General features: G+C 39.8%; 1 protein-coding gene across 2 annotated transcripts in view; it reads right to left on the bottom strand.

Annotated features, from left to right (window-relative positions):
- The window catches only part of LOC113012077 (very-long-chain (3R)-3-hydroxyacyl-CoA dehydratase-like), a 16,526-nt gene extending 4,995 nt beyond the window's left edge, over positions 1–11,531 (bottom strand). Inside the window, exons 1-9 of one of the 2 annotated variants that reach the window (XM_026152075.1) lie at positions 11,433–11,531; positions 11,312–11,356; positions 7,876–7,921; positions 7,595–7,668; positions 7,185–7,349; positions 6,504–6,552; positions 6,261–6,371; positions 358–485; positions 1–36 (exon numbers count right to left, since the gene is read on the bottom strand). The exon at positions 1–36 is cut by the window's left edge and continues 77 nt beyond it. In XM_026152075.1, coding sequence (XP_026007860.1) covers positions 1–36; positions 358–485; positions 6,261–6,371; positions 6,504–6,552; positions 7,185–7,349; positions 7,595–7,668; positions 7,876–7,921; positions 11,312–11,356; positions 11,433–11,477 — 699 coding nt within the window. In that variant the 5' untranslated portion in view covers positions 11,478–11,531. Of the gene's footprint in view, positions 37–357; positions 486–6,260; positions 6,372–6,503; positions 6,553–7,184; positions 7,350–7,594; positions 7,669–7,875; positions 7,922–11,311 lie in introns of both variants that reach the window. The other variant, XM_026152151.1, reaches the window with a different exon arrangement.
- Between the last annotated feature and the right edge of the window lie 743 nt (positions 11,532–12,274).

Here is a 12,274-nt window from a genome sequence, read left to right as displayed (position 1 = left end):
AAAGACGACGAACAAAATAACATTCCTCCCCGCAACCTGCAGGCACAATTAAAGGCCAGATAAAGCTGACTGTCATAAAAGCACAGGCCTGCAGACTGGAGCTCTGTGTTAGAGCTCTTTAGTTTTACTATTTTACTTTAAGGTATATGATAAACTATTAAATAAATAAATCATTCTGTGGTGCCATGAGACTCTCTAGGTAAAATAAATTGCACATGTGATGCGTGTGAATACTGACTACCTGCCATTTTCAATAATGTTGTGCACATGTGCATGAGCTTTCAATTTTGTAGTTAAGATGAATAAAAAAAATAAATAAAACACTAACAGGGGGCAAAATGTGTCGCTGGATGTTACCTGTATCATAGCGGGAAAAGCTCCAGTTTTAACCAGACCCAACAAAGGATTAATGACCTCGAGCACGGCCATCATCTGACAGAAATACATGATATCAGCTGTGGTGTGGAAGGTATCATAGAACGAGTCTGTGTGGGGCGAGAGAGAAACAAAAACAGGACATGATTAAGCGAGCACGCTGCCCGAGCCACTATCCATAACCATGATCATTTGCAAAACAAATCCTTGCTGTGTAGTTGTGTTCCTGTTTCAATTCAAATGAGCTTATCTGTGAATAGCTCCTCACAAACAAAACCACAGACCTCTCTCCCTGCAGTCTCTGGACCCCCTGTCTGTTTTATTTTCCTGTCGATTGTGTTTGTTTCTTTTCAGTTTACACACAAACACATGCACACACGCACACAGCCACCATAAACTATTTCACCTGGTTTGGTGTAAATGAAAGTGACAGCAGGTGCAGTGTAGAGGTTGGTCTCCAGCACAGTCTCAAGAGTATGGAAGACATAACAGGAGATTGAGTGTTACATAAAAAGAGCTGGGTGGGGAAGTCTAGCTTCTGCAGGCCACTGGTGCGAATGTTTCTGACCAAACAATCAGAAATAGACTTCATGCGGGAGGCCTGAGGACCTAATGTCCTTCAGTGCTCACAGCCCAGTACCATGCGGCTTGAATGGTTTACAATACCTAACTGATATCCCAGAAGTTTAACTGACTTCATATTATACTTGTTAAGGAAAATGTTATAAAACACTTCTTCAGTAAAGACTCAGAGAAGAGAAACACACAGAACTTCTTGCTAGCAAGGGCAGCCTCCAGACTGAGACTCGTGCTAAGAAACTGCCCCGGTCTTTATTTATACTTCAGTGGGTGCTTGTGTGTGTGTGTGTGTGTGTGTGTGTGTGTGTGTGTGTGTGTGTGTGTGTGTGTGTGTGTGTGTGGGGGGGGGGGGGGGGGTCAGAGTGTGACCCCATAAAGACTTCCCTAAACCTGCTGGTCTCGAAGTCCAGCAGTTCATCAAACCAAAAAGCACTTAGACTAAAACAGACATAGCTACGTTAATCCTACCATAAAACAATAAGACAAGATACGACCTCTCTCATGCTCCCAGGATGTGGGTGTGCACGCCAAGCCTTTTGTAGCCTGCTAGAGATCACACATCCTGTCACTACACAATTGATTATATGCCTCTAAGTATACATGGTTGAATATTTCCTAATACAAATAACTACTTGCAGTATTCTACCATATGCAAACTTATATCACTAAAAGATTATACTGACTACTAAATACAATTTTCCATTGACAATACTGAGTGCTCACTTCACTTTTTGAGCAGTGTATTATGCTGCAGGCCAAAAGGTCCAACGTTTCTAAGAGGTGAAGAAGAGCTGTTGGCTCTTCTGGCGTATTTAAGGTTAAATTAATCCACAAAAGAATCTCAAGATGAATGAGATGGTTTGAAGTTCAGCACTTTGGCTAGACAAACATGGCAGAGACAGACTAACTGGATTGAATGTGTACTCTGTGATAATACAATGGTAGTAAACATCTGGCATTGCTCACTAACTAACCATTATAACATACAGTGGGGCAAAAAAGTATTTAGTCAGCCACCGATTGTGCAAGTTCCCCCACTTAAAATGATGACAGAAGTCAGTAATTTGCACCAGAGGTACACTTCAACTGTGAGAGACAGAATGTGAAAGAAAAATCCATGAATCCACATGGTAGGATTTGTAAAGAATTTATTCGTAAATCAGGGTGGAAAATAAGTATTTGGTCACCTCAAACAAGGAAAATCTCTGGCTCTCACAGACCTGTAACGTCTTCTGTAAGAAGCTTTTCTGTCCCCCACTCGTTACCTGTATGAATGACACCTGTTTGAACTCATCGTCTGTATAAAAGACACCTGTCCACAGCCTCAAACAGTCAGACTCCAAACTCCGCCATGGCCAAAACCAAAGAGCTTTCGAAGGACACCAGGAAAAGTATTGTAGACCTGCACCAGACTGGGAAGAGTGAATCTACAATAGGCAAGCAGCTTGGTGTGAAAAAATCAACTGTGGGAGCAATCATCAGAAAATGGAAGACATACAAGACCACTGATAATCTCCCTCGATCTGGGGCTCCACGCAAGATCTCATCCCGTGGGGTCAAAATGATGATGAGAACGGTGAGCAAAGATCCCAGAACCACACGGGGGGACCTGGTGAATGACCTGCAGAGAGCTGGGACCAAAGTAACAAAGGTCACCATCAGTAACACACTTCAACGGCAGGGAATCAAATCCCGCAGTGCCAGACGTGTTCCGCTGCTGAAGCCAGTGCATGTCCAGGCCCGTCTGAAGTTTGCCAGAGAGCACATGGATGATACAGCAGAGGATTGGGAGAATGTCATGTGGTCAGATGAAACCAAAGTAGAACTTTTTGGTATAAACTCAACTCGTCGTGTTTGGAGGAAGAAGAATACTGAGTTGCATCCCAAGAACACCATACCTACTGTGAAGCATGGGGGTGGAAACATCATGCTATGGGGCTGTTTTTCTGCCAAGGGGACAGGACGACTGATCTGTGTTAAGGACAGAATGAATGGGACCATGTATCGTGAGATTTTGAGCCAAAACCTCCTTCCATCAGTGAGAACTTTGAAGATGAGACGAGGCTGGGTCTTCCAACATGACAATGATCCAAAACACACCGCCCGGGCAACAAAGGAGTGGCTCCGTAAGAAGCATTTGAAAGTCCTGGAGTGGCCTAGCCAGTCTCCAGACCTCAACCCCATAGAAAATCTGTGGCGGGAGTTGAAAGTCCGTGTTGCTCGGCGACAGCCCCAAAACATCACTGCTCTCGAGAAGATCTGCATGGAGGAATGGGCCAAAATACCAGCTACTGTGTGTGCAAACCTGGTAAAGACCTATAGTAAACGTTTGACCTCTGTTATTGCCAACAAAGGTTATGTTACAAAGTATTGAGTTGTATTTTTGTTATTGACCAAATACTTATTTTCCACCCTAATTTACGAATAAATTCTTTACAAATCCTACCATGTGGATTCATGGATTTTTCTTTCACATTCTGTCTCTCACAGTTGAAGTGTACCTCTGGTGCAAATTACTGACCTCTGTCATCATTTTAAGTGGGGGAACTTGCACAATCGGTGGCTGACTAAATACTTTTTTGCCCCACTGTATATACATATATATATACATATATATATATACATATATATATACATACACACATATATACACACATATACACACACATATACATATATACACACACACACATATACATATATATACACGCCCATCGCTGGCATGATCTGGCTGCGCTTTACCAAACCCGACCTCAGAAGGCCCATTAAGATTTCTCTAAGATTTCCGTCGATCGGCGGTAGCTCGTTAACGGAGATTTGCCGTGTTGTGGCGTTAAGGTCATTTCAACGAGATTAACCTGAAAGCACTAGTGGGAACACAACGAATATGACTGCACATTTACGCCGACATCATCCTAGTGCAAAGACAAGTGGAAGCAGAAAAAAAACAAGCAAGCATGCTACTAACTTTAGCCGAGTCATTTAGACAGCTGTTTAATATGCTGCTGAGAATATAGCCCAGAAGAAGCGGATAGTATAGCTTTTATTTTGGAAAGAGACATTTCTCTGTAATAAACTCTCTTTTCCAAAGATGAGTGATTCCTCAATAAGATACAGGGCTCGCAATATCGCTAGCCCGACGTCCCGGGGCTAGCGATTTTTTTCAGTCGGGCTACCAAAATCTATCTCTTCCCTGCCCGTCGGGCTTTTGTAGGAAGGAAAAATATATGTCAATGCTTTTGCATTCTTTCAGAAATGTAGCTGGGTAATTATGTCATTGGCATCGGTGAGCCACTGTCAATATGTGACATATTGCAATCGCGTTTGAATTTTCGCTTGTTTTTTTTGCTTTCACTTTGCAATCGCGCGAACTGTGTATAGAGAGCGACAGCACTGATCTGTGAGTGATGATAATTTGTGCACCAATTCCTCTGACATCGTCTTATTAATTGTTAGCTTACTATGCAAACATGACAAGTGAAATCTCCCGCAGCAAGCTTAAACATGTGAGAGGTTGATCGCGCAGAGAATCGTTGAGCTTATGTGAGTGTGTGTGTAAAAGCAGCAGGATATACGATGACCTGGATGACTGAGAACCTTCACAGACAGATATATATTTTAGTTCTGCTGAGCCAAATAAGACAGGTCAGGGTGAAGAAGTGACAGCCAAAGAAAAGCTTACCACAAAACGGAGAAGTTATGACAAATCAGACTATAAGGCAAAAAGAAAGTGCAGCTTTATGGTTTCATGGACAAAATAATTTCTGTGGCTGCAATATGACGAGCTAAATAACCAGGGCTGCACATAAGTGGTCCGCAGGTGCGCATTCGCTGTCAAAATAAAAAACACGCACAAGGGTTAGGGTTAAATTTAAAAACTGTACTTTTGAGTTAAAATATATATTTATAATTTTAATAAATGACAAATTAAAAAGGCATGAACATTTTTTTGTATCGAAAAAATATCGAACCGTGACACCAAAGTATCGAACCGAACCGTGAATTTTGTGTATCGTTGCACCCCTAATATATATATATATATATATATATATATATATATAAAAAGCACTTTGTAGCTTATCTGTCCAGCAGAAAAAGGGTTCACTCAAAATATAGTAGTTACTGGATGTAACTTCAGTTCTATGCATCTACTATGCTGATACTGGTAAGTGTTTAAGTTAATAGTCAGATTCTCTTTTATAGAGTTCCTTATAACTCTTCCTTTTGGGGGCTTCTTCACTCACTCACCTCTTTTCACCCTCTGTGTTTGTACATCACTTTAATTATTACTTATTATTCATCTCTGTTTCTCTCAGCAGCTGGCTGCCACTCCCTGAGCCTGATACTGTTGGAGCTTCCTTCCTGATAAAAGGAAGATTTTCCTTCCTACTGTCTTCAAAGTGCTTTTGGTCATAGGGGACTGTCTGATTGTTGTGGTTTTCTCTGCATCATTGTATGGTCTTTACTAGGGATTGGTATCAAGAGTAATTAAATTCCTTAAAATTCCCTTAAAACAGTCCGTTTTGCCTTTGTCTATGGGTCACACTTATTGTTTGCACTTGCTGAAATCAACTGATTTTGGTACCTGTGTCAGAGAAGGAAAATAGTGGCACAGTCTACAGCATGGATATAGGCATTTTATTTATATTCTATTCTATACACAAAAAGACCAGAGCGCGATGCTAAAGTGCAAATTGCATGCAGGACAGAAACAACAGCATTATGCTGGTAGCACAACTTTGGCTCTTTGTAAGCACTTGCACAGACAGCATGCTAATGCTAAGCTAGCCAAGAACCCAGGGTAAAAACTGAGTGAATGCTCACACCAGCCCGGCAGCCAGACCCTAAACTTCAACAGGTAACAAACCGATGAGCAGCCAGGCTTTGTTTCTACCTGTTCATTGTTCTACAGTAGAATCACCATGGCGATCGATTTAAAGTCTCTTTGCGATGGTTTTCATCTTTGCTTTGTGTTCATACCTAAATACTAAGTGAAAGATCCTGTGTGTCCTGATTAGGATAGGGATTTGTGTTGGTGCATGGGACTGTAGCCTATAGGCTTATATTGTTAAATTGTAATGATGAGACAATGTGTTTAAAGTCATTTTATAGAGAAACAGGAAAATAATAAAATGAGTAGTAAAACAAATTAGTTTTCCCCCTTGGGAGTAATTAAGTAAAGTACTGCATTACTTTTAAGAAAAGTGTGTAATACATTACTTTTTTGAATAACGACCCCAAAAAGGCATTTCCAAAAAAATGCCTGCCTTTCCATGCTTCAAGACATTTGTTTTCTCTTTACAAACCTTGACCAAGAATGAAGAGGCGGACAGTCATGTTGACAAAGACCCAGGAGTATCCCAGGAACTGCACGAGGTTGTACATGAACAAGTAGCTTTTCTTCAGACCCAGGTATGCTGTGGAAACAAGAGAGAAAATGACTAAAATCAACTAATCTGCAGAATTTAATCTAAAGGACAGCAAACACAGGTGATATAGGATATCTGAGTTTCAGGTTGTTTGAAGGTGAAGAACTCTGTGAAACTCACGGTCATTACGAACTCTTGACTCCACACTTATCTTGTTTAGCTTCTCCTCCTAAAAGAACAACAAATGAATTACAATTAGTCACATTTCTCATCAGTTCCAAAGCAGCTAGGTGATGAATTTAGTACGTTGAAAAGAAATGTATTTATTTTTTATTGGGAATGCAAAAAGTTATTGTGGCTCTGTAATTGATAGCTGTAGTACATGTTGATGGTGTGAATGTCCCAGAGAGTTCAAAACACGACTCCCTTAATTATAAAACACTTTTACAGATAAACACATTTCACTGGATAATCATATTAAATTTTAGCAGCATGTCCAGAACAACTGATTTAGTCTTTCAGCAGTCTTAATAGCCAAGTAGGAAGGAGCATTGACATGAAGTTTACGTTCAAATTACACATGTGCAAAGCTGAACCTTGCCAGATCACAATAAGTTATGTAATATTATGTGAGTTGGCTCTTGCATGCCTAACTTTGAAAAGGACCTGCCATAAAATGTAAAATGTCCCCCAAACAAAAATATTTTAATCCCCAAAACCTGTTTGCAACTACAAAGACTACATTTTCTAGTCCTTTGACTTCCCATCAGACACAGTGTTCATGTTAGCAACCAAAAGTCTTTTCTGTGGTACACATTTTACTCTCAGTCCTCAGGGTGAGTGGAATCATTGTCGTTTTGCCTTAGCCTGAAGCTCCATCTCAGCGTCCGACTCATCCAGCCATCGGTCGAAGTCTGGGGCCAGAAACAGAGGCTTTTTCTCCTGCAGCGTCAGCCGGTCCCACCAGCGCTCCTCCTTCTTCTTGATTTTGATGTCAACCTGACGCTCAGTGGATTTGTGCTTGATCTGGAAACAGAGTATTAAATCGAGCCTAAATAACATGACATTTTGTTTAACCTGTGTGTGTGTTGAAATAAAACCTACAGCTATTTGTTGGAAATTAAGTCAGTTTTTCAGTTAGTGTCCATGTCAAATTCACTCACACTAAAACTGGAGAATGACAGGAACATTATTAGCACAATGTCATAACCTTAGCAGGAAAAAACACCCCAATCAATTCTTGAAAACTTTCAAAAATGAGACAGCAGTACCTCGGGTCTAACAGGTTCCAGGAACTCCAACTTGAACTCGTATTCATTATCTCCCTTAGCTCCATGACCCTGTGCTGTGGTACAAGGTTTTTTTAAACAGTAAAGTAAGCAAAGTGAGTACAAATTTTATTTGTAGAGAACCTTTCACTAAAAAAATGCTAAAGCATTAAGACAAAAAGACAAAACTGTCTAAGTATATTGTGGTTATGCATCATTCTGTAGTTCATTCTTATTTAATCTTCATTTTCTTGTTCTTAAATGCACAAAAATGAAGTACCAACCTCTGAACTGAAGTGTGTTGTGTTCTTGCAGGTTGATATTGACATTCTGAAAAACACAAAAGCCGCCATCACAACCCGAAAGTGGACAAACCATTGAGGTAGAAATGATACATTAGGTACGGTGATATTCTCTGTTGAAAGAAAAAAGAATCCTCATATAGCCCACAACACAAATTTATAACAATACTTCAAATACTTCGCTCACACTACGATATTATTGTAATTTTTAACATTCTGTGATGCAAAAGTATTGCAAAACATTAACGTCATCATTTTTTTCCAACTTCAAATGATGTCCTCAAAGTTAAAACTTTGTCAATATCTGTTTTCAGTTCTTGTCACTAAAACATTCCATAAATGTTTCCATTAGATGGAGTCAGTCTGATGTTAGTGTGTGATTTAATGGGGTCCAGATGGTAAATACACGCAGTCTGTTTCAGAAATTAAATGTGATAGATCAGTGAAAACCACATATCTGTTGACTCATTCAGACTGACGAAAACATGCTGGCAGTTGATCTGCATTTACAAATCAGCCAAATAAATGTTTGCAAACCTTTGACGATCGATCTGAGGCTACGTTCACACTGCAGGTCTTAATGCTTAATTCCGATTTTTTGATCAAATCCGATTTTTTTGTCTGCTCGTTCACACTACAAATAAAATGCGACAGCAAACGCGCTCTAGTGTGAACGCTCAAAGCGGCCCGCATGCGCAAAAGAAGATGTCACACACAACGCGCTCTGTTTAGACCCAGAGCAAACAATATTGTTTGACTGATGGCCCTTAATAAAAAGACTTCGGACTTCACGTTTCCCAATTTTTGCTTTAAGTTATTTTGTTATTTACATAATAATGTAGATAACCTAATAATTATCCTTATTGCTGTTTTAGAGAGGAGCGGTGCTTCAAAGGATAGTTGCAGATTTCTGTCAGAATCTGCAGATTATGCAGTACAAATAAAATGTTAACGTTTCTCCAACGTTGTCTTCCCAGCAGTTTCACTGGATGGCCAGGAAGCTTTCGCGATGTCTTATCGGGCGCTTCTCCGGCGCTGATAATTGGCATCTGTCTTGTGTCAGTGACGTAAAAGACAGATTTAATGCGACTTGACCGTTCATACAGCAGTCGCTTTCTGAAACATCGGATATGTATCGGATTCAGTACCACATACAAAAGTGACCCAGATCGGATTTGAAAATATCGGATTTGTGCCGTTCACACTGTCACACCATGATCGGATATGGGTCGCATAGGGTAAAAAAAAAAATCGGATTTGATGCGCTTTCACATGCAGTGTGAACGTAGCCTGAGAGTGACTTGAGTTAGTCCTAGTCAGGCTGCAAGTCTTTTCAGAAAGGTTGCCTCCTGTCAATTACCTTGCGACCAAAAGTGATTGTCAGTGTGCAACACATTCAATCTCTGGGTAACCATTTAGTCACCACAAACTGCACGGGAGGTAGCTTGGTCAAGCTAAGTATATCCAGTGTTGGGTGCTTTTTCTGCCGAGTCAATTTGCTTGGCTAACATTATTTCTGCATTTTTCTGCATTTTCCTTCAGCCCTGGAAAAGACCAGACTTTTCTACCTCCACTGACTCTTACTGAAGATCAAATATTCAAACTACAGGTTTGTTTTAAGGACGAGCAACATCAGACTTTCACAATACAGTCAGATCAGGTTATGATGAAGAGCTAAACATAGCAGTACAATACTATACACAAAACTATGTTGCAATATGTTTTTGTTGAAAGTGGTGCAAAGTTGTTGATTCAAGTTTACGGCCACTTTAGAGGTGGTAATGTTGTACTATTGAGTTTTACAGCAGTTATTCTGAGTTGCTTATACTCGTGTGTGTAGGACAGGTGGTGTTCTCTGAGACTGTTTGAGTTTCCCTTCATTCATTTCCCTTCATCCTAAGAGCCGAAACAAGATCCAGAACAACCATTAAACATCATGCATCTTTTATAAGACATTTGTGCAGCAGATGGAGGATGAAGTCGAAGAAGCTACTGTTATAAACTCAGCCCATTAGACTGGATCCTTGTTTAGACACATGTGTTTACACTGGACACACACTAAAGTTATTCAGCAAATAATTAAAATATAGGGAGCTGTAAGCAAATGATGAACCAAATAAAGGTATCAGTGATGTCATCCTCTCAGATGGGCCGCTACAGTCAAAAATAGATAGAAAAGCATCTTATCAGTTGTTATACGACTTCCAAGAAACAAACTACAAGAAAGCTTTAAGTTCTTTTAAAAGCCTGGTTTAAAACCTTTTATCTGATTGGCATCTTTTAACTTTACTTATATAGTTTATTCACATTTTGTTATAATGTCTGATTCTTAGGAGGAGCACTGTGAACTGCAGTGCTGCTGAAAGTTGCTTTGTAAGTAATTTTTGCATTGCCAAGCTTATAGCAAATGGCACGGCCATGCGGCTGACATAATAAGTGAAGCACATCTACAAAAACAAGGAAGTCAAACTTTAGCTGACGTGATCTATTTTTGATATCTCTGAGTACAGTGGATGGTTTCATATTCTTTTAATAGACAACAAAGTTCTACAAAAGAAAAAGAAAAGAAAAAGAAACTTTCCTTTGATGCTTTTGCTAAAGAATTTGTTAGAGATTGAAACACGGTGGGATGTACAGAAAATAACATTTTAACAACTTAGTGTGGTTTAGTGATTTTAAGGTGTCTTTTGGTCATATTTGTAGAGAAACTGAATAATTTTTGTGTTTTAGACTGTCCAATGAAATCTTACTTTGTAGGTGAGGGGAATTCAAATAGATATCATTATTATTATTTCCTTATCATTCACAGCCATAATCGGTAACAAAGAAATATTAGTTCTCTGAAACTCGGCTTTGTTTAAGCAAACATTAGAGGTGGAAAACTGCAAAGAGAGAAGCTACAAAACAAGGAAGTAACTCTAAAACACCAAATTCAACTGTCACTCTGGAGTCATTTCACTCAGTTATCACTAATGCATTTACCTTCTTTACAGAAAACTTCCTTACATTTTAGACCCCATTAGTGCTGAAGGACCTTGACCTCGAGAAGTATTAATCTTGCTTAAAAAATAATTATGCGCTTTTTTTTCTGAACACAGGAGAAGCGTGTATGAATTCTTCTGGTTGTCTGCTTTGTCATGCCAGCTGAAGTAAGTATTATCAGTCAATAAATCCATTTTACAACTGTGACGGTAGCTACGGCATCAGCTAACAGCCAGGCTGGCTAGCTGTGACCGCGACAAAGTCCGCTGTAGTACAGCCACAGCGAAGAAAGCTCCCGTTAAGTAACAGCAACACCCAGACCAGCAAGAAAATAAAAGCAAATTTAAACGGCGAGCCCGTCGGAGTGGAGGTTGAAACATTATATATGGAGTCAATGAGCTGAAAGCTGTCAGGCGGATGTTGGGGACTGTCCTACCTTGACATCGCTCAGTTCCACTCGGAGGTAAATCTCTCCGTGCCGCTGAGCCCAGTAAACATGAGGAGTCAGGATTTGCATGTTCACGATGTTTTGTTCTTTCTGATATCTACATACCTACCCGGCGAAGAATCTTTTTCTCAAACTGATTAACTGAAACCCTCATCTGACAGCCCGGAGGATGGACAGATGATGCAGGGTACTTCCGGGGGGAGGTCGCTCTCGGATTTCAAAATAAGAATTTTGAAAGGGCCGCCTTCAGAATAAAAGTCACCCTAAAAAACAACGAATAAATAAACGGATGAGAATGAATGGGTGGATGGAATGAATGAATAACTCAATGAATCTTTCATACACGTGCCCAGCCAGTGCCACACACAAAGACATTTGGATCTTTCGGTAGTCGTTTCACATTGCTTTAGGTGTGTTTAACCTAACTTTGAATGATTTTTTTAAGTACTTTATCCAAGCCTTTTGCATTTTATATTACTCTGAATTTTAACCAGCTGAAGAAAAAAAGTGTGACTTTATATAAGCATAAATGCAAACACCCATATAAAGAAGCCAGACTCTTTTACTCCCTGGCAGGAAAGTTGTGCTATAACTGAGACTGTTCCACAAGTGGCCACCCAGAGACTATAACAAGACCGCAAAAGACAGGTGATTAGATGTTCATATTCAACCATTATTAGAGCACTGCTTAAATTTTCCCACATTTCACTTCTTCTAGTTTAAAATGATCCAAACGTGAATAAGAGGGGTGCAGCTCCAGCATATTTCATAATCTGACAATTATTGTTAATCATGATATAACTTTTTTAAATGAACTTAAGGCTGCAGGATGACTCTTTCTGCAACTGTGAACAAGTTGATTGATGCAAAGAGCTCAGAAGCATCATGATTTGGGGAATCTTTTCTGTAGAAGAGGTTGGACTTGTTAAACCTTTTTTGCGCCACGGACCG

The sequence above is a fragment of the Astatotilapia calliptera genome, chromosome 1 (genome assembly GCF_900246225.1).
Source record: "Astatotilapia calliptera chromosome 1, fAstCal1.2, whole genome shotgun sequence".
Taxonomy (NCBI): domain Eukaryota; kingdom Metazoa; phylum Chordata; class Actinopteri; order Cichliformes; family Cichlidae; genus Astatotilapia; species Astatotilapia calliptera.
Note: the sequence above shows the minus strand (reverse complement) of the source record. Positions and strands in the feature narration are given on the sequence as shown.